The following is a 23,413-nucleotide window of genomic DNA, read 5'->3' on the forward strand; positions in this document are numbered from 1 at the left end:
CCCTCCAATTTCTGGTCCTCCGTTGCTCCTCCGACTCATTTGATCATGTGTAGTCGGTCTTGCTTTTCCGGTGTAACTAAAATTGTAAAAAAGGTTGTTTCAATGGTTTGATCATTTTAAGTGTCTACTAGAGTTGCTCTAGCGTTCCGCAGTCCCATAAGGTTGTAGCTACTTCACCGTCAGCGCCGCCACACCGCCACCATCATCGACCGGAGCAAACTACTCTCCCGCAGTGTTGCCCCAGTCTCTTGTGCGGCTTGGGTTTTGGGGAGGGTGTGGAGGAGGTGCTGCACCGCGCGACCGAGTCGAGTAACTTCCCACTGAAGGCGGCAAAGGTTAGGTATGTCATGTGGTTGCATTTCCTACATTAACATCAACATAGCTTAGGTACCAACTCGCGCATAGCCAGATATAACATCACCATGAGGCTATTGTTTTTGGAGCAGCTGTTGGATGGAGGTGACAAGTGGTGGTGCGACGTGATTCTTTCCGCGTCACGGAGTTTCGACGAAGGACACGATCTGTGGTGCGCGCCAGGGAGGAGGGCACCATCTGGCGTCATCGGCAGGATTGGCGAAGTTTATGTGGATCTTAATCATGAACATTGATTGGCTGTTCAATGGAGGTGATGACTTCTGATGGCGGTTTGATAAAGATTGTTCTACTGTTCTTTGTTAAATAAATTAATAAAGACGGTTGTATGCATCTTTTCAATGAAGAGGCTTTGGGTCTCACCCTCCATTTTAGAAAAAAAAGATATAACACCGCGCACAATTTTGTGATAAATGCTCAGACGATTCAGTAAAAGAAACAAAGTATTTTAATTTGAATCCACAGCCTTGCCGGAGATATTGCGGAGTGAAATGCGGAGTTCTTAAGTAGCGGTGTTTAAGAAGACTACTAGTTTTAGGATTGACTACCAGCAAACCACCAAGTTCTCGTATGGAAGAACACGATTCATACTTCAAATTACTAGCAGTAGCAACTAAAACTTCAAATTACTAGCAGTAGCGACTAAAGTGCAGTCTACAAAAAAAAATCAATGACGACACTGTTAAGCAAATTATAAACATTTTCCAAGCAGATGCAAATATAACTCAGTAGGCATTGGCCTTTCACCGTCCAGATAAGAAGCTGGTTTCTGACATCCCACCGGTATAACCTGACTGGATGGAGCTGGTCTGGTTGTTTGCTCCCGGTATCAAGTGGCACTGCCTTGTAATTTCAGTATCCATGGAGTTCTTACGTTGAGGGGATGCAGAAACTGACTGCTTTTTACTTGAAACTGCTGGTAAAAACACTCTGAGCCTTGATACAACCTCGGTCATGGTCGGCCTATCGATGGCTGCGTTTTCAACGCAGTTCATGGCAAGGTCTATCACACCCTGCAAGGAAGTAACGTCATACTGATCCAACAACATCTTGTCCACGACATCATGAATGCTGCCTTTGGATATCTTTTGGTGCACCCAACTTGGTAGGTGAATGGTTTGAGGGTCCATGATTACTGGGGGTTGGCCAGTGATGATCTCTAACAACACAATGCCGAAGCTGTAAACATCTGTCTTGACAGTGATTTGGAAGGTTGCATGATACTCAGGATCGAGGTAACCAAGAGTGCCAGCAGCCACAGTAGATATGTGTGTGTGCGCATCATTAAAAGCCCTCGAAAGCCCAAAATCAGATATTATCCCCATGAGATTCTTGTCTAGAAGGATGTTCGGGGTCTTCACATCTCTGTGCACTATTGATGGGGTGCATAACTCATGTAGGTACTCTAGTCCTGCAGTTTATTAAAACTCGTATGTTGTCAACACACATATACATACATGACCAGATCACCAGAAGGCAAACATCAACAAAAATGCGAACCTTGTGCGGCATCAAATGCAATATGAAGTCTTCGTTCCCAATTCAAACTACAGTCCTCTCCTGCAGGAATACATATCAATTTACTGTAAATGCCATTTTGTACTTGCATGGTAAAATAATTACTAGTTTTTTTTTTAGTTTGCACATATATTCAATCTATCAACTAACAGTTACACACACAATGATTAACTAACTGGAGGCACTAAAGATCTACGACACACACACGCAATTTGGTCTTCGAGAGACCACTGTGTTTCCTTCTCTATATCAGAGAATTTCTTATATACAAATCCAATTAACAAGCAATCCAAGTTTCCGAAATATTCTTTGAATAAGATACCTCCCTAGTGATTTGCTTATTCCTGGCTTGAAACATGTACATATTTAGATTGAACAGGTTTTGGGTTTAATTGAATCATTCGATTTTACTGAGTTAAAGTACAAATGATCTCTGTGGCATCAAAATACAACTTAGCAAAATAACTAAATGCAACTGCAAGTTGGATTTGTTGTACCTAAGTCAGCTATGCTTGATACAAACATTAATAAAAGTTAGAGAAAAACCTCCTCTTAAAAGTTGTTGAAGATTTCCTCTGGGCATGAAGTCATAAACAAGTGCTAGACACTTCTTGTTTAGGCAATATCCTTGCAAAGTCACAAGATTCTTGTGATGAACTTTGGACAAGGTTTGCACCTGTGACAAAAGATATAGTTACCAAACTTTCTAGAGCTGAAGCCAGTTGCATCAATTTAGTGTACTAGCATGGTGTCCCTGGCAAATATGACGGTATCATATTTAATGTGTTCAGTATCTTAAAAATAAATCAATAATGGTCATTCATATTACACAATCATGTTTGTACAAAATGCAGAAGTCATATTAAATAGAGTACCCATCGATGGAAACCATATATGTATGTAGAATTTCTATCTGTTTCTGTCCATATCTTGCCTGTGGAAGTGGTTTTATATGTCTTGCAAAACTAAATTTGTCTTGACAAAAATACTGATGTATGCTAGTTTCTTTTATATTGTACCTCAGGGAGGAAGTCAGTTGACTCTGCTATTGATGTCTCTTTAAGTACTTTAACAGCTACTTCATCACCATTTTCCAGTATGCCATGATAAACAATACCGAAACCTCCCTTTCCAACAATTGACTGGAAGCTGTTTGTTATGTGATTCAGCTCTGCGTATGTGAACCGTGTGATGTCAATATGTAGGGGATTTTCCTCTTCATACATAGCATAGTCCTCATTGCCTCCTGACCTCTCTACAAAGTGAAAAGGGTTTGTTTTACATGGAAATTTAGGTATGGAATTGCTGTATAATTTCTACCACCATTGCCTTGATGGAAAGAAATTTAAAGTGTGTTTTTTTACCTTTCCAGTATAACTTCCAGATTATGCACATCCCTACAAGGAGACATATCAGTACCACAGGAACTACCACTGCGATGAGCAACATAGGTGTGGTCCTCCTCTTTGTCATCTTGTCTGAGCAGTACGTATCTTTGTTGTTTGAGCATACAGGATTTCCTTCTAATCTAGTGACACAATTAAACAACATAAAAAAAAGAATCATCTCAAAAGGTCTCAGCTTCTCTACAAAGTTCTGATTGTAGCATGCCTCTATTTTCTAACACGACTAACTGGTGATAGTTCTACTAAAGAACTATCCTTTCAAATGAACAAACACATGGTTTCTAAATCACGTGCAGTTAGTAATATGTCCTTATCTTTCTCCCATTTTGAAAGCCTATAGATGATAAAGCATTTATAGTTACCAGATGCTAGTTCGTGTAATTAAGGCATGTTTGGATCGGTAAAATGCACACGAAAGTCCGCTTTTACATACTTTTTGTGGCACCGAAATTGGCCACCACAACTTGGTGAATTTTTCCAAGAGTTTGGATATATGACAAGTGAGGCTTCTGTGGCATGGTGCTAGAAATGTGGAGTGAGCCACGAGTATGACAATAGCCAAACAGTCCAGAGAAGGCCAAACTCGGATGGGTTTTAACCAATGCACTTAGTAATGTGCAAATGTTGTTGCTAGACATGGAGTTGTTTCTATGATAACCAATAGTATTAAATTGAGTCTATTCCTTTTAGGTTTAGTTTTTTTTAGCTGATACTAACAAATAATATAGTAAGGAATCGTGCAACGAAGCATGCCAAACCTTAAGTCCAGCAGACCGGCTTGAACTTGTTGAAGAATAGATTTAGGTATTGGTCCACCAAGATTGTTATTTGACAAGTTACTGAAAATAATAGTTAGAATCATTCACCTAAAATTTATACCATCAGCCACAGATGTAATCGGCACAGGGACTTACAGAACTTTAAGTGACTTTATTTGATACTCTGGAATCACTCCAGTCAAATTGTTGTGTGATAAATCCCTGTATATGTATTGGTTCTTAGAGTCACAAAATATGTCAACATAACAATTTCATTTAGCTAGTCAACAGTTTGTGTTAGGCGCACTTACAAATTTTCGAGTGATGACATGTCCAAGAATGATATGGCTAATTGACCTCTCAGTCCGCTGGTAGACATATTTCTGCAAAATACCCCATCTTATTAAAAGTCGTTAGCTTAGTGACACTTTTGAGCTAACAAAAGGTTATGTTCTTACACTCGGACAATCCTCGGATTCTGGTTGCCGTTGGAATAGTCGCAAGTCAGACCTTCCCACTTATACCCTCTCGGGGAGCACGGATCTCCGGTCCAGTTTATTCTTGCCAAATTGTAGTATTTCTTTACTGCATTGATGTACTGGACTGCAATGCAAGATCAAAATGAGAATGAAAACAACCATGACTAGAATAAATAAGCTTTATATTTTGGGCATGGGGTTATATGTATTAGTTAGGATGAAGCAACAACAAGAAGTTGCATAATAATTTCAAATGCGAAGTATCATGTTTTTGTAGAACTGAATGACAAGGGGTAACCTTATCATTGAATGGCAAGGTATACCCATGTCACTGAATAAAGTGTATTTATTCGTTTGTCTACAATGTGTCTTGTACATGGCTCATTGCCAACTGGCCTTTAGAAGACGGCTTACTCAGGAGTTGAGTGTGCCACCTGAATCAGCTGGCTAGTAAATTGGTTTCTGTTTTTTTTCCCGAGAAAAGGCAAAGCTTGCGTTTCATTTCATTGATAGAGAGAACAGTTTACAAGCCTAAGACAAGGTCGAACGAAGTGGCGAGGTGATGGCCATTTCTCTTCTAAAACAGCATACCGCATGCTCTTCCAAGGCACCGTCGGCCTGACCGGAGCCCAATTGGTTTGGCACTCCTTCGCTCCACTCAAATTCAAGATGCACGCATGGCTCGCATTGCGGAGGCGGTGTTGGACGGCAGATCGACGTCTCCGGAGAGGGTTGCCGTCCCATACACTTTGCCCGCTATGCGGTGCCGCGGACGATACCCTCGATCACCTCTCCTTGCAATGCAGCTTCGCTCACGAGGTTTGGTCTGGCCTCGTCGCACGGTTGGGCCTCCCCGCCATCCTGCCCGGGCACGAGGCCACCCTCAATGAGTGGTGGTATAACGCCTCTGGTCTTTTCCTTCGCGCCGACCGCAAGAAAGCCAACTCCGTCATCATGCTAACCCTTCGGTACCTTTGGTTAGAACGCAATGTTAGGGTTTTTGAGGGGCATAGATCTACCGCTGCTGCGACCTTGATTAGACTGTAGAGGTGGGATTGTGAGAGTAGTGCCCTAGTGCTCCTCGGCCTAGCTTGGTTAGACTGTAGAGGTGGGATTGTGAGAGTAGTGCCCTAGTGCTCCTCGGCCTAGCTTAGGCCGTTCTCAATCGCCCAAAGTGGCGGTTGAGCTGGTGGTGCTTGGAAGGGCTCACCTTCTGAGTTGTAATCGTGTTGTATGGGACTTTCTTTCGTCCGTCTTCTCAAGCTTAATACAATAGCGCGCAGATCTCCTGCAGGTTCTCGAAAAAAAGACAAGGTCGAACACCCGACCACTCAAGACAAGAAGTGCCCAACAGCCGCAAGACAAACATTACAACAAACGCCGCTAAACTACCAACGGCCTAGATGCCATCTAAACAAGTGCACAAAAAGCGACAGCCCACCAACCCAAGAAAGGATGGCAAGCCGACAACGTTGTCGACTGGCCTCGTGCACTTCAGGGAAGTCCTCACCCCGCCGGTGCGACCTCGAACCCCCACTAAGCTATCCAGATCTAGCATGGACCGTTCAGTGTGAGGAGGAGGCCCCAACAGGCCCGAAGGGCACGAAAGACTTCAACTGATTGCACATGCCTCGACCGTCAACACTGCTCGCAACTTGAACACTGCTCCGCCATGCCTTGCCGCACCCCTCGCCTGTAACAACATACGCCTGCAGCCATTAAATGATACTCATCGAGTGCTTCCATTAGTCTGACAGTAGCAGCATAGGATCCTCCGTGGTCCACAATCCATGTCAACCGAGATAATCTTGTTGGCACAACGCTAGCGGAAGCAAGATCTGCCAAATAGTCAAGGCAGGAACCGCCGCCTCGCGCACCAACCAAAGGCCAGAACTCCAAGAACAACACCTTGAAGAAGAAAGCGGCATCAATGATGTCGCCGTAGTCAGATCTCAGCTCCAAGCCGGATATGGGTTTTCACCCGGAGGATTAGACCACGAGGACGGAGGACAGTCGGGGCTCCTCAACAACGCCACCAAGGAGGAAATGACGTGCAACCGCCATCGTCGCCGGCACCGACAAGGTCGGGCTGGGATTTCACCCGGCGCACCGCGACCATCACTCGCGCGGCGGTGGCAACCCCACTAGGACACATTAGCAAAAACCTTGCACCGCCATCAATCGTGACAGCTCGAAAAACAACGTTGACCCACCACCCGGCCAACAGAGGCCACCACGCGTCGCTCATCGAAACCAACATGGGACGACCGCGAGGACGACTGCTATCGCTGCTTGTTTACTGTTTTACTGCGTTACTACTGCTGCGTTACTACTGCTGCGTTACTACTGCTGTGTTACTACTGCTTGTTTACTGTCCTGGGCAAAGCACTTTTCTGGTGCCGTTGCTACTATTTATTCATACCACCTGTATTTCACTATCTCTTCGCCGAACTAGTGCACCTATTAGGTGTGTTGGGGACACAAGAGACTTCTTGCTTTGTGGTTGCAGGGTTGCATGAGAGGGATATCTTTGACCTCTTCCTCCCTGAGTTCGATAAACCTTGGGTAATCCACTTAAGGGAAACTTGCTGCTGTTCTACAAACCTCTCCTCTTGGAGGCCCAACACTGTCTACAAGAATAGAAGCTCCCGTAGACATCAAGTACTTTTACGGCGCCGTTGCCGGGGAGGAAAGGTAAAAAGGCACTCATACTCCGGTTCCAGGTAACAGATGCTTTCTCAGGCGCCATTGTGTTTGTGCTCGAAGCTATTTCCTTTAGATCCTGCAATTGCATCTTTTTGTTTCTTGTTTACACTAGTTTGGCATAATGGACAACAATGAGCTTCTTATTCTATTTCCTGATTTAAAACATGGATTGTTTGATGCGAAAATTAAAAAACCTATGGAATCTTATTTGCATGCTGGTAGTAATATTAGTATGAACGCTTTGAACACCATTGTTGATAATAATGTAGAAAGTTCTAAGCTTGGGGAAGCTGGTTTTCATGATCTTTTTAGTCCCCCAAGCATTGAGGAGAAAATTTTCTTTGATGATACTTTGCCTCCCATATGTGATGATTATAATGATAGTGGTCTTTTGGTACAACCTACTATGGAGAGTAAATTTTATTGTGATTATACTATGCCTCCTACACTTGATGAGAATAATAATGATAGCTACTTTGTTGAATTTGCTCCCACTATTACTAATAAAATTGATTATGCCTATGTGGAGAGTAATAATTTTATGCATGAGACTCATGATAAGAATGCTTTATGTGATAGTTATATTGTTGAGTTTGCTCATGTTGCTACTGAAAGTTATTATGAGAGAGGAAAATATGGTTGTAGAAATTTTCATGTTACTAAAATGCCTCTCTATGTGCTGAAATTTTTGAAGCTACACTTGTTCTATCTTCCTATGCTTGTCACTTTGCTCCTCATGAACTTGTTTATTTACAAGATTCCTATGCATAGGAAGCATGTTAGACTTAAATGTGTTTTGAATTTGCCTCTTGATGCTCTCTTTTGCTTCACATACTATTTCTTGCGAGTGCATCATTAAAACTGCTGAGCCCATCTTAATGGCTAAAAAGAAAGAACTTCTTGGGAGATAACCCATGTGTTATTTTGCTACAGTACTTTGTTTTATATTTGTGTCTTGGAAGTTGTTTACTACTGTAGCAACCTCTCCTTATCTTAGTTTTGTGTTTTGTTGTGCCAAGTAAAGTCTTTGATAGTAAAGTAAGTACTAGATTTGGATTACTGCGCAGTTCCAGATTTCTTTGCTGTCACGAATCTGGGTCTACCTCCCTGTAGGTAGCTCAGAAAATTAAGCCAATTTACGTGCATGATCCTCAGATATGTACGCAACTTTCATTCAATTTGAGCATTTTCATTTGAGCAAGTCTGGTGGCCTAATAAAATCCATCTTTACGGACTGTTCTGTTTTGACAGATTCTGCCTTTTATTTCGCATTGCCTCTTTTGCTATGTTGGATGAATTTCTTCGATCCATTAATGTCCAGTAGCTTTATGCAATGTCCAGAAGTGTCAAGAATGATTGTGTCACCTCTGAACATGTTAATTTTTATTATCCACTAACCCTCTAATGAGTTGTTTCGAGTTTGGTGTGGAGGAAGTTTTCAAGGGTCAAGAGAGGAGGATGATATACTATGATCAAGGAGAGTGAAAGCTCTAAGCTTGGGGATGCCCCGGTGGTTCACCCCTGCATATTCTAAGAAGACTCAAGCGTCTAAGCTTGGGGATGCCCAAGGCATCCCCTTCTTCATCGACAACATTATCGGGTTCCTCCCCCGAAACTATATTTTTATTCGGTCACATCTTATGTACTTTACTTGGAGCGTCTGTTTGTTTGTTTCTATTTTTGTTTGTGTTTGAATAAATTGGATTACATCATGCTTGTGTGGGAGAGAGACACGCTCCGCTGGTTCATATGAACACATGTGTTCTTAGCTCATAATATTCATGGCGAAGTTTCCTCTTCGTTAAATTGTTATATGGTTGGAATTGGAAAATGATACATGTAGTAATTTGCTATAATGTCTTGGGTAATGTGATACTTGGCAATTGTTGTGCTCATGTTTAAGCTCTTGCATCATATGCTTTGCACCCATTAATGAAGAAATACATAGAGCATGCTAAAATTTGGTTTGCATAATTGGTCTCTCTAAGGTCTAGATAATTTCTAGTAAGGTGTTTGAACAACAAGGAAGACGATGTATAGTCTTATAATCCTTGTAATATGTCTTTTATGTGAGTTTTGCTGTACTAGTTCATACTTGTGTTTGTTTCAAATAACCTTGCTAGCCTAAACCTTGTATCGAGAGGGAATACTTCTCATGCATCCAAATACTTGAGCCAACCACTATGCCATTTGTGTCCACCATACCTACCTACTACATGGTATTTCCTGCCATTCCAAAGTAAATTGCTTGAGTGCTACCTTTAAACAATTCAAAATTTATCACCTCCGATTTGTGTCAATGTTTTATAGCTCATGAGGAAGTATGTGGTGTTTATCTTTCAATCTTGTTGGGCAACTTTCACCAATGGACTAGTGGCTTCATCCGCTTATCCAATAATTTTGCAAAAAGAGCTGGCAATGGGATTCCCAGGCCCAAATTAATTAACAAAAATAGACACTCCTCCATGGTATGTGATTGTTGGACGGCACCCGAAGGATTCGGTTAGCCATGGCTTGTGTAAGCAAAGGTTGGGAGGAGTGTCATCATAATAAAACTAAAATAAAAAGGCACTCCTTCATGGTATGAGATTGTTGGCAGGCACCCGAGGATTCGGTTAGCCATGGTTTGTGAAAGAAAGGTTGGAAGGAGTGCCATCCAAAAATAAAATAAAATGGGAGCCGCTCTTTGAAGGTTTGTCCGGCAAGGGGTTAGAGTACCCGCTACCATTCGTTGACAACAACATACACCTCTCAAAACTTTATTTTTATGCTCTCTTTATGTTTTCAAAATAAAAGCTCTAGCACAAATATAGCAATCGATGCTTTCCTCTTTGAAGGACCATTCTTTTTACTTTTATGTTGAGTCGAGTTCACCTATCTCTCTCCACCTCAAGAAGCAAACACTTGTGTGAACTGTGCATTGATTCCTACATACTTGCATATTGCACTTGTTATATTACTCTATGTTGACAATTATCCATGAGATATGCATGTTACAAGTTGAAAGCAACCGCTGAAACTTAATCTTCCTTTGTGTTGCTTCAATACCTTTACTTTGATTTATTGCTTTATGAGTTAGCTCTTATGCAAGACTTATTGATGTCTGGTCTTGAAGTACTATTCATGAAAAGTCTTTGCTTTATGATTCACTTGTTTACTCATGTCATTACCATTGTTTTGATCGCTGCATCCACTACATATGTTTACAAATAGTATGATCAAGGTTATGATGGCATGTCACTTCAGAAATTATCTTTGTTATCGTTTTACCTGCTCGGGACGAGCGGAACTAAGCTTGGGGATGCTGATACGTCTCCGACGTATCGATAATTTCTTATGTTCCATGCCACATTATTGATGATATCTACATGTTTTATGCACGGTTTATGTCATATTCGTGCATTTTACGGAACTAACCTATTAACAAGATGCCGAAGTGCCGGTTCTCGTTTTCTGCTGTTTTTGGTTTCAGAAATCCTAGTAACGAAATATTCTCGGAATTGGACGAAACGAAGACCCAGGTTCCTATTTTCCCCGGAAGCATCCAGAACACCCGAGAGCCGCCAGAGGGGGGCCCGGTGGGCCCCAGATGATAGGGTGGCGCGGCCCAGGCCCTGGCCGCGCCAGCCTATGGTGTGGCCACCCCTTCGACCCTCCTGTGCCGCCTCTTCGCCTATATAAAGCCTCCGTCGAGAAAACCCTGATGCGAAAAACCACGATACGGAAAACCTTCCAGAGCCGCCGCCATCGCGAAGCCAAGATCCGGGGACAGGAGTCTCTGTTCCGGCACCCTGCCGGAGCGGGGAAGTGCCCCGGAAGGCTTCTCCATCGACACCGCTGCCATCTCCACCGCCATCTTCATCACCGCTGCTGCTCCCATGAGGAGGGAGTAGTTCTCCATCGAGGCTCGGGGCTGTACCGGTAGCTATGTGGTTCATCTCTCTCCTATGTGCTTCAATACAATAATCTCATGAGCTGCCTTACATGATTGAGATTCATATGATGATGCTTGTAATCTAGATGTCATTATGCTAGTCAAGTGAGTTTTACTTATGTGATCTCCGGAGACTCCTTATCCCACGTGTGTAAAGGTGACAGTGTGTGCATCGTGTGGGTCTCTTAGGCTATATTTCACAGAATACTTATTCACTGATGAATGGCATAGTGAGGTGCTTATTTATATCTCTTTATGATTGCAATGTGTTTGTATCACAATTTATCTATGTGCTACTCTAGCAAAGTTATTAAAGTAGTTCTATTCCTCCTGCACGTGTGTAACGGTGACAGTGTGTGCACCGTGTTAGTACTTGGTTTATGCTATGATTATGATCTCTTGTAGATTATGAAGTTAACTATTGCTATGATAATATTGATATGATCTATTCCTCCTACATATGCATGAAGGTGACAGTGTGCATGCTATGCTAGTACTTGGTTTAGTCTTTTGATCTATCTTACACTAAAGGTTACTAAAATATGAGCATTATTGTGGAGCTTGTTAACTCCGGCATTGAGGGTTCGTGTAATCCTACGCAATGTGTTCATCATCCAACAAGAGTGTAGAGTATGCATTTATCTATTCTGTTATGTGATCAATGTTGAGAGTGTCCACTAGTGAAAGTCTAATCCCTAGGCCTTGTTCCTAAATACTGCTATCGCTGCTTGTTTACTCTTTTACTGCGTTACTACTGCTGCGTTACTACTGCTGCGTTACTACTCGCTGTGTTACTACTGCTTGTTTACTCGTCCTGGGCAAAGCACTTTTCCGGTGCCGTTGCTACTATTTATTCATACCACCTGTATTTCACTATCTCTTCGCCGAACTAGTGCACCTATTAGGTGTGTTGGGGACACAAGAGACTTCTTGCTTTGTGGTTGCAGGGTTGCATGAGAGGGATATCTTTGACCTCTTCCTCCCTGAGTTCGATAAACCTTGGGTAATCCACTTAAGGGAAACTTGCTGCTGTTCTACAAACCTCTGCTCTTGGAGGCCCAACACTGTCTACAAGAATAGAAGCTCCCGTAGACATCACCGGCCAGCCGAGCACCAGACATGCCTCCTGGAGAACCTGCACCCCTTGGTCAATCTGGCCACCGCGAGACGCGCAGCCAGCAAAGCGAACACCTTTTCTTCTCGCCTGCAGCAGAGAGTGAAGCATCACCTGAGGGACACACCCAAGGAACCGCGCGGCCGCTGTCCAGGGACAGCACCACGCCGGCTCGTGCCGTGGCCCAACCTACCCACGCCCCGGCGACGACGGGCTCCCAGAACCAGCGTCACCGTGGGGAACAGGGCCAGCCGACATGACCTACCCGCGCGTGACCTGCAGACGGCAGGCTCATCAAAGGCCACAGCTATAACTCCACCGGGACAGCACAGGCAGTGCAGACAAGGAGTTGGGTCAGGGAGGGGATGAGCGAGGAGGAAGAGGCTGCTGGACACCCAACCGGACCCGATGGAGCCGGATCGACGGCCGCCAGGCCGACGCACCGCCCCCCGGACGAGAAGTTGCCGGGTAAGCCGGAGCCGCCGCCATGGACGACCTCGCACCACGCAGAACATCCCGGCGCCGCGCCGCGCTGCCACCGCCCCACGGCTGCGAGTGAGGGCCCACCGCCACCGTCCGTCACACGGGCTTGCCCGGCGGCAAGACCACGGGCTAAGTCGTGGGCAAAAGCAGGAGCGATGTCAAAATTGGTTTCTGGTACTTTAATTAAAGTCATGGGAAGATCCTTGTGGCTGGATAATGATGTAAAGTACGTAGCATCTTGCCGTTTCTATCTTTAATCGAAGATATGCATATCTATATCTATATCTATATCTATATACCTACTAATAAAGGAAGTAAGGTTTCTCCCCAAAATTTTCGTCCGTTTTAGAAATACCCACAATTTGCAAAGAAATTTACGGCATCTGCCACCGCAAAAGTGAAAAATGGTTCGCTGGTTTCCCTGGTCGCTCGCCTGGGCCTGGCCCAATTTTTTCAATAGGAGCTTAGAGCATCCCCACTCGTTGGCGCTCCCACGCCCAAATCCGGCGAAATTTTCGTCCGGATTGGAGGAAGATTTGGCGTGGGGAGTAGTAGTTTCCCAGCCGCGTGCCCAGGCGAAGTCGACGATGCGAATTTAAAAAACGGAAACTTGACAAACTACGGCTAAAAACGGGTGAATATAGACTAAATTTAATGATATTTATTACATTACGGGAGGAGTTCATACATAGAGGCCGAATTCATCCTCGCCTCCTCGATGGCGACGTCGAGGGCATGGCCCCGCGGCGGCGGCGGGATTGGAACGCCGCCAGCACTTAGCCGCCAGCCGCCTCCGGGAGGCCTCGTGTCCGGCGGGCAGGGGTACCCCGCCCGGTGGAGGCGGCGCCCCTCCCACGCGTGGAGCGACCGGCGGGGAAGCCGTTGTTGGCTGCGCCGTCGTCGTCGTAGAACGCCATCTTCGGAGTAGAGGGAGAGTGGAGGGAGAGTGGAGCACGGGGTACGCCTCGCGGTGATCGGACCGGCGTATATAGGCGTGGGCTGGCGCGGGGATTAAATGCCGCGTGGAATGCGACGCGTCCGCGGCGAGCTGACCGGCGGCAGCCTTTAGTGCGCGCGGAAGACGATGCGTGCGCGGAAGACGACGATATTAACTCGCCGCGTGGCCGGCGAATGCGGACCGGCGGCAGGCTTTACGGCGCGCGGAAGACGATGCGATGAGGACGACGATCGGTTTCTCTCGCCGACAAGTTGGGGCCACCGGATGCGCGGGAAGTTGCCTCGCCGTTTCGCGCGCTTCGTTTCGTCCGGAGTCCCCGAGCGCTCCCGGGGGCCGGGGATGGCGTGGGATCGCCGGATGGATTTAGGCCCAAATCCAGACGAAAACGAGGAACCGGGGGCGCGACTGGGCCGAATTACGCCGTCCGGATGGAAAAAACGCTCGCCGGGGGCCTGTTCGGGGGGACGAGTGGAGATGCTCTTAGTCCATCGCTATTTATTGCCTGGAAGGGCTCCAACCCGATACCCTACAATACAATCTCCAAAAATCGCCGCCCCTCCTGAATCTAGGGTTCTGACGTTCCAATCGAAATTTGTCCTGCGCGGCGCATCCTGATGCTCTCCCGTATTCAACTTTTGTGCCTGGTGAATCAAAGACAGCTGAATAGCACGTAACGCGCCGGGAAGGGGATTCTGCATCCATCAAAGCCAACTGGTGGCTATAAGCCAAGTGCCATGTCATCTATAGTTCACTTAGAGCTAACATGTATAATAGTGGGCTATAAACTTCTACTACTTTATCAATGCATGGTCCGCTTTTTACTCTCACAAAGTGCCTAGGAGCACGTGCTAGAGCTGGCTCTTGCACGTGCTAGAGCAAGTATAATAAGTCCTAGTCAGCTGGCTATAAGGGTTAAAATAATATATTTATGCTTAGTTGGAGGAGAGAGAGGAGGAGAGAGAAGAGGAGTGGGCTCTCATGCAAGAGCCAGCTCTAGCACGTGCTCCTAGGCACTTTGTGAGAGTGAAATGTGGGCCATCCATTAATAAAGTAGTATATGATTATAGCTCACTATTATACATGTTGGCTCTATGTTAGCTACAAATGACATGGCACATGGCTTATAGCCAGCAGCTGGCTATACTATTAGCCTTGCTCTTAGAGCCCACTCCTCTTCTCTCTCCTTCTCTCTCTCCTCCAACTAAGCAATAATATGTTATTTTAATCCTTATAGCCAGCTGACTAGGATTTATTGTACTTGCTCTAATGTGAATGGAACAGAGAACCGGAGTACTTTTATCAGCTCCGGATCTATTGGGTCTGATCCAATTTTATAGGCACACGAGTCCATAGTCTTGGTTCATTAATTCGTTGCATCAAGGCTTTCATCATCATAATAACGATTCTTTTTTTGGCATGGTTTACGCGATGAGGTTTTGGGGTACGTACTCTTATCTTAGTCGGCTGAACTAATCAATATGGGAAGAACCAATTTTACAGAAGAGGTTCTTGGCACCGCTTCAGGTCTACACTGCAACCTGGCCAAAAGTACAGTTTCCCCTATCCGCTGCGAGCAGATCGATCTCGCCCCCATCGTCGCCTTGCTCAATTGTCCGGTAAAGCCCTTTCCCATTCAGTACTTGGGACTGCCTCTCTCCCCGATCCGATTGTCAAAGACAGACCTGCAGCCGCTAGTGGATAAACTGACCCGTCATGTGCCGACGTGGAAATCGAAGCTCCTTAAGCGCAGTGGGCGTCTGGTTCTAATCAACTCCACCCTGACTGCAACCCCCGTCTACCACATGCTGTCCCTGGATCTGCCGCCATGGTTCTTCAAATGTGCAAACAAGCTGATCAAGGGGTTCTCCTGGTCTGCGTCTATGGAGGCAAGAAGGGGTCAATGCATTGTGGCCTGGGACTCCGTCTGTACGCCCAAGTCCCTAGGCGGACTAGGTGTCAAGAATCTGCGACTGCTAAATTTGGCACTGAGGATCAGATGGAGATGGATGGAATTTGGGGAGGAAGACAAGCCATGGCAAGGTCTCTCCTTCAAGATCCAGGAGGAGGCGGAGGAACTTTTTCAGGCCGCGGTGGAGTGCAGGCTTGGTGACGGGCAGAAACTCGAGTTCTGGACTGACAGATGGATTATGGGGCGCAACGTACAACAGATCGCGCCAAACCTCCTTCGTTTTGTTGTGCCTGCCAGGCTGACTGACTGTGTCGCCGATGCCCTCGCTGACAACAGTTGGGCACAGGCTTTCCGCGGCAACCCATCGATTTAGGCGATTGTGGAGTTTTTCTCGCTCTGGGATATGGTGCAGGACTTCACCATTGACGAGCAGGTGATGGACACTGTCACTTGGAGGCAAACGCCGAGCGGATCTTACACGGCGAAATCAGCTTATGAGCTGTTCTTCGTCGGCAGAACTGCTCTCGCAGGAGCACGGGAGCTGTGGGCTGCCGGGGCGCCACTTAAACATAAGATGCACATGTTGCTAGTCCTGAGAGATCGTCTTTGGACCGCGGACAGATTGGCGAGGCGTGGACTCCAGCACAACCCCCTGTGCCCGCTCTGCTGCCAGGAAGCGGAAACAATCGAGCACATTACAGTGCAATGCTCCTACTCCAGGGAGGTTTGGTATCACATGCTTCTCCAAGGCGTTTGCATCGTTTCACCCCTCCGGCGACTGCGCAAATCAAGCTATGGTGGCCGGCGGTTTCAGCGGGAGTGCCTCGTAAGCATAGGAAGGAACTCAACGGCCTCATCGTCCTGATCTCCAGAGAGCTTTGGCTTGAGCGGAACGCCCGTGTGTTCGACAAGATGGCCACCATGCCGTTAGAGCTTTGTAAACGGATAAAAGGAGAATTTGCGCAATGGGGTAGAGCTAGGCTTTGGGATGCCGGCGGTGGAGTGGATTCGAGAGTAGCGAGAATTACAACTTAGTGAAGTGTGAGTGTTAGGGAGGAGGTCGAGCCGTTGCCGACTTGATCTCGCTCCCTGCTTGTAAAAACCTCCTTTCTTTCTTAATGAATGAAGACACGCGATGCTCGCGCGTGTTCTTGAAAAAAAGAAGAGATTCTTGCATGCGAGTATATTATGTAGAGGGTGAAGTCTCTTAACCTTTTCTCCAAATATTTTCCTTCTGCATGTTCATGTACTCTTAAACTTCCAGTACCGCATTAAAATCCTTGATATTTAGGTTAAACTGTTTCTTACTTTTCGTTGTTGAATCCGAATATTTGCCTGATAAGCAATTGCAGGTTTGTGATTGTTTGAGGATATGGGATGAAGAAGATAGGAAGAAGCAATGGACTGGAACTTTTAGATGACTGAGATGGGCAGTGCTAAACTTCTCACAATTAACATATTCTCAAATATATGCTGTTTAGACGACTGAGATTAATGAAAAGTGTTAAGACACCTGAAAATTAACAAAAACATATTCTCAGGTATTCTCGATGGTAGTTATGTTCTCTTAAATTAATATTCAGCAAAAATCAATCCGCCGCAACGCGCGGGCTTCGTGCTAGGATACTAAAAAAGTTGAGTGAGGTTCATTTGTTAGGGATCTTACCGTCATCAGAGGAAGTGGTGAAGTTGTCCATCCGAACAAGGGAGTACAGCTCGAACGCATTGATGAGCGGTGGGAGCCCCGAGCTGGCCGTCTTGTTCAAGGAAAAGTAGGCGTATTTGTTGTTGCTCAAGAACCGATTAGTTAAGAACCGATTTGTCGGGTACATGCTGTCTACCCGCATCGGCAACGGGGACACGTCCGGGAACAGCAGCTCTCTATCACTGTAGACGTTGAACGTCCTGTTCGGACTGTCGCTGGCAATCTCGGCGAAGTGGAAGATTGGGAGAAGTTCCAGGCTCCCACTGTCCACGTTGGGACTACTTGACACAACAATGGCCATAAAGGAGTAGTTTGTGTCTAGGGTCGAGGCTTTCTGGAGGATGGCCTGCGGTACCTGGAAGCCATCAATGCTTTGTTGCCTGGTCACATTTCTGCTAGTGTTCAGGCTGATCCAGGGGTAGGAGTAGTCGACACTCCCAGACCAGCTCTGCCAGAACCGGTCATACGGGTCTGTCGGATATCTTCATCACACACATAAGGAAAGACAGATGAATGGCTAGCACAGTACACGCTGAGCACAAAATGAATTGAAAAACATTGAAGAAAGGCGTAATTCAGATCTAATCAAAAACTAGTATAGATGGTGCTCTCACCTTGTGATAAAATCAGCGTCGCTAACGCTGCCAAATCTGAACCGTTTGAAGTAGCTGACAGACACGGAACTGCTCAGAAAAGGGTACATCGTATCTTCCAATGGCCTCAGCTCCAACGACGAGATGAACGGAGTTCCTGAACCAAAGTTTACCAGACAGACGGACACAACGTTGTCCGGGGCAATGGTGAGCACCTCCTTCCATATAGTGACTGATGGATCCAAGTTTGTCAAGTTCACCGCCTCCCAGAAATTTACTCCGATATGGAGCCCAAAAAGGAACAGCGATCCATCCAAAGTCTTGTTCAACCTATCGTAATTGCCGTAAGTAAAAGTGGCCCTCAATAGATACTTCTTACCGATGGTGGATGGCAGTGTGTAGCAATTTCGTGAGCCGTTAGGGAAGCTCCTCAGGGTTTTTTGCTGTTCATTGCTTGCACCAGCCATGAACTCTGGTAACATCTCGCGGTTCATGCCGCCCTCGACATAATCACCATCAGAACTGTATGGTATTTTTAAGGCGGCGTCCATGTAACTACTACTGTTTATCCATCCGCAGTCGATGCTTACGAACTCTGCACAATGGAGAGTATATGTATCAGATTCACGTATTTCAAGGTTATACCGTGATCATCACATGTGCCACTTGATATGCAGTAGCTAATAATTTGTTGATTTATAAATTTCGGTTTTTATGAGATTTGCTAAGTTTTACGCTGAAGTAAACAATGTTAGAATACATGCACGCCTGAGATTAGACTAGGATTATATCAATGCCCTGAACAATCTTCCAAATCTTTTTTCTTATTATACCTCTATATATATCCTGTAAGAGCATCTGTAACCCAAAGCAACAAAAACTTTAGAGGACCAATTTTTTTCCTCTAACGGTCGAAGTGGCACCTAACCGAAAGCCAAAAAGATATCAGAGGACCTAATATAGAAATCCGGCCCTAAAATCCCCCCCCCCCCGCGCCATACTGCTTCACCGCGAGGCCAATGTTAGAATACGTACACGCCTGAGATTAGACTAGGATTAGATCAATGCCCTGAAAAATATTCCAAATCTTTTTCTTATTATACCTCTATATATATCCTATATGCCCGTAAGAGCATCTCTAACCCAAAGCAAAAAAAAACTTTAGAGGCGCAAATTTTCTCCTCTAACGGTCGAAGTGGCACCTAATCGAAAGCTAAAAAGATTTCAGAGGAGCAAATATAGAAATCCGGCCCCAAAAATGCCCCCTCCTATATCTGCTCGGCCGCGAGAGGCCGATGCGAAAAAATCCCTCATGTCCGCTGCTCACTCTCCAGTAATCGTTCTGCTCCCCACCGCTCCTCCTTCCATCCAAACCCGCCGGAGATGGCCTGATCCCGCTGCCGGTCGCGGTCGCCTATCCGCAACGCCTTTTGGGGCCGTGGTGCGCCTCGTGGCCGTAGATCTAGCTCTCCTGACCTCCCACCGTCGGCGGCACCGCACGGCCAGTACCACGGCGTGCGAAAGCGGCAATGGGGGACCTAGGTGGCAGAAATCACCGATCGAAACACCGGCCAACGCCACTGGCTCGGTACGTTCTAATTGGCGCGGCAGGCGGCGTGGGCGCATGACATCGCCAACATCCAGTTTCGTGACTCCGACTGCGGGCCGCTCAACTTCCTCCTCGAGAGCGAATCCGTGCCGGATCTCTCCCCTCCGAGCCACGTCTGTCTTGTGCGCATCGCTTGGGACGACCGAGAAGCTCAGTAGCGAATCGAGTTCGAGGCCTCCGGAGAGAGGTATATGGCCGAGCTTCATCGGCTGAATCCCGGCCGCGTCGCGGTCGAGGCGCAGCGCTTCGCGGAGTACGCCGCGCGCCGCGGCCCCGCGTCTTCAGCGGCACCGGCGGCGGAGGGACCTTTTTCCTTCGACAGTGGCCTCATCTTCCTCCACGACAGCGGTGATGTCTTCCTCCGCACCGGCGCATGGCATCATCAAACTCTGCAACAACGATGTTTCCGACGACTCCTTCAACGCCTGGCTCGATAGCCTTGACAACTAGGTGGCCTGAATTTGGTGTGTTATCGTTTGATTGCAATGTGTTTGATGAAATGTCTAGTAGAAGATTCAAATATATGAGTTTAGATTTAGTACATCGATTTCGACGGCCGAAGTTTAGAGGAGCAACTTTTTCCTCATCGGTGAACAACACCTAAGAGTCAATCAATATAACATGAAAAATTAGACACTACAACAACTTTCTATGTGGTATCAAAACGGTTAACCTCGCGGTGCCGATCCTAAACCTTCCACCACTTCAACAATGCACACCACCCCCGGGAGATCTCTCCTTAGGGCGCGGCACCCGGTCGATCAATGCTCGGATCAGTTTTTCAGTTTAGATCTTAGTTAAAATTCGAGTTCTTAGATTAGATCCAATTTAGCCATAAATAAAATCCCTAATCTTCTTAGATGCCCTCAAAATAACAGTAAATACATACCAACAATCATGCATGGCGGCGTGCGACTACAGCACCGGCTAATCAGATCGCCGCCGGCCTGAGTCGAGCGCGGCTCCATACGCGGAGCTTTACTACACGCGCACGCACGTCTACCGCCCACGCACGTGCATGCATGAGGCAGATGCATGCGTCCAGGACATGGCCACACGCACGGCCGCGACCTTCGTTAAGGGCATGGTTGCTGCCTTGCTGGTCAGGAGATTTTCCGCATGCGTGGAGAACAATATAGTTTGTTTGTTTCGTCTGCTTGCATTGTTTCTGTGTATGGCACGAGTTTTAAAGCAGAAAAATATTACTGTAGTAGTGAACACACTTGATTCAAATGTTGCCGCGTGCTTTGGCGAGCGCAACGTGCCATCTCCTCTACACACGTTGGGATGCGTGGAAGATATGACGTGTCGCGTTAAGCCGTTAACTTCCCACTCCACTTCCCTCACCGTCTAAAAAACCCTATCTCACATCCTTTGCACCTCCATCGCCGTAGACAGTGTTCCTCCACCACTGCCTCTACGGCGGAAGCCCTTCACCGTGCGGGCTCAATCCGTGCGGTCAGCGACTTCGATTTGACGAAGACTCTCAGAGCTTTGTCGCCGTTGAGCTGGCGCGCACGCGTGCCAAAGGCTACGCTCATGGCAATGCAATCAGAATCCGGTTCCACGAGTAGGGTCGCGGGAAAGGTGCCGGGGTTTGCCAGGCCAACCCTTGCTGAGCTGGCGGAGATTTTTCCGCTGGCGTCACCGCCCCCATCATAGGTACGACGGTTTCCGTCGACGACTCCGGGAGCTTCATCGCAAGTTCCTAGGTCTTCATCACCGGCTACTGCATCGGATTTTACCACAGTAAGTCCTCGATCTTTCAAATTCGATGTGCGGTTAGGGTTTGGTATAGATGAACGACCGATAAATATCGCCTATCCGTCGTTCGTACGGCCATTATTTTTCTTATTGCGGTCTATACTTAGTCAATCCATTGTAGGTTTGCACGGACGTGCTCGATTTGAGTTCGATTTTAACTAATTTGGGATCGTACTTTTTCTACGCATATTACATTGATTCATGCTCCCAATTTGCATGTATGTGGCATTGCGGAGCATGAACCTAGCAATGATGTGCAACATCTAGCCATTTGAGAGCCTCACCAAGCTTTGCGATGGCTACATCATGCGCAACATTGTTATGATCATGGTTTGCATCGCCATGGACATGAACTGCATCAGTTCTTTTGAGTGTGCACTGACTTGTTTGTCCATCTGCTGACAAGGTCGTCAAGTTGGAGTGCGACAAGATGGGAAGTAGCTGCCATCCTCCACCAGGGAGCCAGGACAAGCTGGTGCCCAATCAGTGGACTAAGGCGCTCAAGACGATGGTGTCAGGGAGGATCGAGGCTGCTTCGCGGCCACCACCAGCGGTGGGGAAAAGGCCCAAGCTCATCCGCCAGTCTAGGGTCTTCATGCCCCGTCGTTGCAACGTCCAACTAGACAGCAACGACTTGCACATGCTCGTCGCTCCACCGATGTTCCAGGACGACTTGAGGGACTGGATCAAAATCCCTCCGCCGCGCAGCGTGCCCATCTCAGTTTGTCGCAGGTGTGACAAGTGGGTGCATATCGGATATCACCGCAGGCAGGTGGTGCTGAGGAGGAACTGATCGACGACTTGGATCGCGGCGATGTGATGGAGTTCAAGATCAAGGCATTCGTCCTGAATATGAACATCTATAAGTGCTACAGTTCTAGCACCAAGACCTATGTCCACCCTAACCACAGCTAGTCCCTGGCCTGCAAACAGTAGGGCTGAGAATTCCAATCCCCCAGTCTAGTAGCACCTGGGAGAATTGGTGGCTTCAATCAAGGGTGTTAGTCGCCACCAAGGACAGGAGAAAATTTGATACCTTGATCATTCTCGTGGCCTGGATGTTGTGGAAGCAAAGAAATGCGGTGGTGTTCGGCAACACCGGAGATCAATGTTCACCCATACAACTTGCGGATAGGCTGAGAGAAGAGTTCAGACTTTAGGAACTAGCTTGTCTAGGAGGGAGTAGGAGTTAGGAGGGAGTGTCCGAGGGTTTTTTTCGGGTTTTGGTGTGTGTGTGTGGGTGGCCAATTGATTTGGCTTGTTGTAACTATTCTTCTGTCTTCTATAAAGATAAGGCATGCTTTTGGCGTGCTCTCAAAAAAAAAGTACTACACGAGAAATTAGACATTACAAGTTTCTATAAACTGAACTGTGCTAGACAGGGGAGAAGAGTTGCAGGATCTATACGGGAAAAATCTCGCTAGGAGGATATGGCTTGCAATACCAGAAGTAGACTGGCCGTGGACTTGAATCGTCGTGACCGTGATGAGCAGCAACGCCAAGATCCATGTCAGTTTTGCACTTTCCGAGCAATGGAACCTGATCACCATGGCACTCTCCGGTTCTTGCAATGCTTTTTTCGAGAACAGTTCTTGCAATGTTTGGAGCAAGAAGCATCCTATCTGCTACGAACGATTTGTGCAGTTATATATCAAAGAAAAACAAGTACCACAGGTCGTTGTCGGTTTTTTTTTTTTTTTTTTTTGCAAAAAATTCTTTTGTATTCGGGTTGATTTGGCCTTATACTTGAATGAAGCCGAGGGAAGGAACGGAAAGTACCATGTGCACATGAGCACAAGTGCTCCTTCGACTTTTGGATTTTTGAAATTTTTTAAAACCTCGCTCTTTTATGTTTTCAAAAATTATGGTATTAAATATGTAGATAGATTTAGACACGAGGAGTGTAGTCAAAAAAGTTCCATTAAAAAATACTTTGTATTTTTGAAAATACAAAAAAGACAAATTTCTGACTATAAATAGTAGTACAATAGTACGTATATTTTGTCAGTGTACTGTCAGAAATTTGTCTTTTTTGCATCTCCAAAAATATAACGTATTTTTTGACGAGACTTTTTTGATTTCAATCCTCGTATACACATCTATCT

The 23,413-nt window shown here is 46.3% G+C and overlaps 1 protein-coding gene across 1 annotated transcript; it reads right to left on the minus strand.

Moving 5' to 3' along the window:
• Positions 1–1,115: 1,115 nt before the first annotated feature.
• On the minus strand, positions 1,116–22,858 carry LOC124668311 (probable LRR receptor-like serine/threonine-protein kinase At2g28960). The gene is made up of 12 exons (XM_047205478.1): positions 22,753–22,858; positions 17,957–18,530; positions 17,304–17,824; positions 4,513–4,657; positions 4,366–4,437; positions 4,211–4,276; positions 4,055–4,135; positions 3,243–3,418; positions 2,910–3,130; positions 2,437–2,566; positions 1,873–1,932; positions 1,116–1,783 (listed from the first exon to the last, which is right to left on the minus strand). Exons 1-12 carry the CDS (start codon positions 22,856–22,858, stop codon positions 1,116–1,118), a joined length of 2,820 nt encoding a protein of 939 aa, XP_047061434.1.
• Between the last annotated feature and the right edge of the window lie 555 nt (positions 22,859–23,413).

The sequence above is a fragment of the Lolium rigidum genome, chromosome 6, assembly GCF_022539505.1.
Source record: "Lolium rigidum isolate FL_2022 chromosome 6, APGP_CSIRO_Lrig_0.1, whole genome shotgun sequence".
Taxonomy (NCBI): Eukaryota; Viridiplantae; Streptophyta; class Magnoliopsida; order Poales; family Poaceae; genus Lolium; species Lolium rigidum.

Coding starts and splice junctions, on each gene's coding strand:
- LOC124668311 (XM_047205478.1), bottom strand. CDS start 22,858: ATGGTGATCAGGTTCCATTGCTCGGAAAGTGCAAAACTGACATGGATC. Junction 3,419..4,054: donor GCCGGTCTGCTGGACTTAAG/GTTTGGCATGCT, acceptor TTGTGTCACTAG/ATTAGAAGGAAATCCTGTAT. Junction 2,567..2,909: donor CAACTGACTTCCTCCCTGAG/GTACAATATAAA, acceptor CTTTTGTCACAG/GTGCAAACCTTGTCCAAAGT.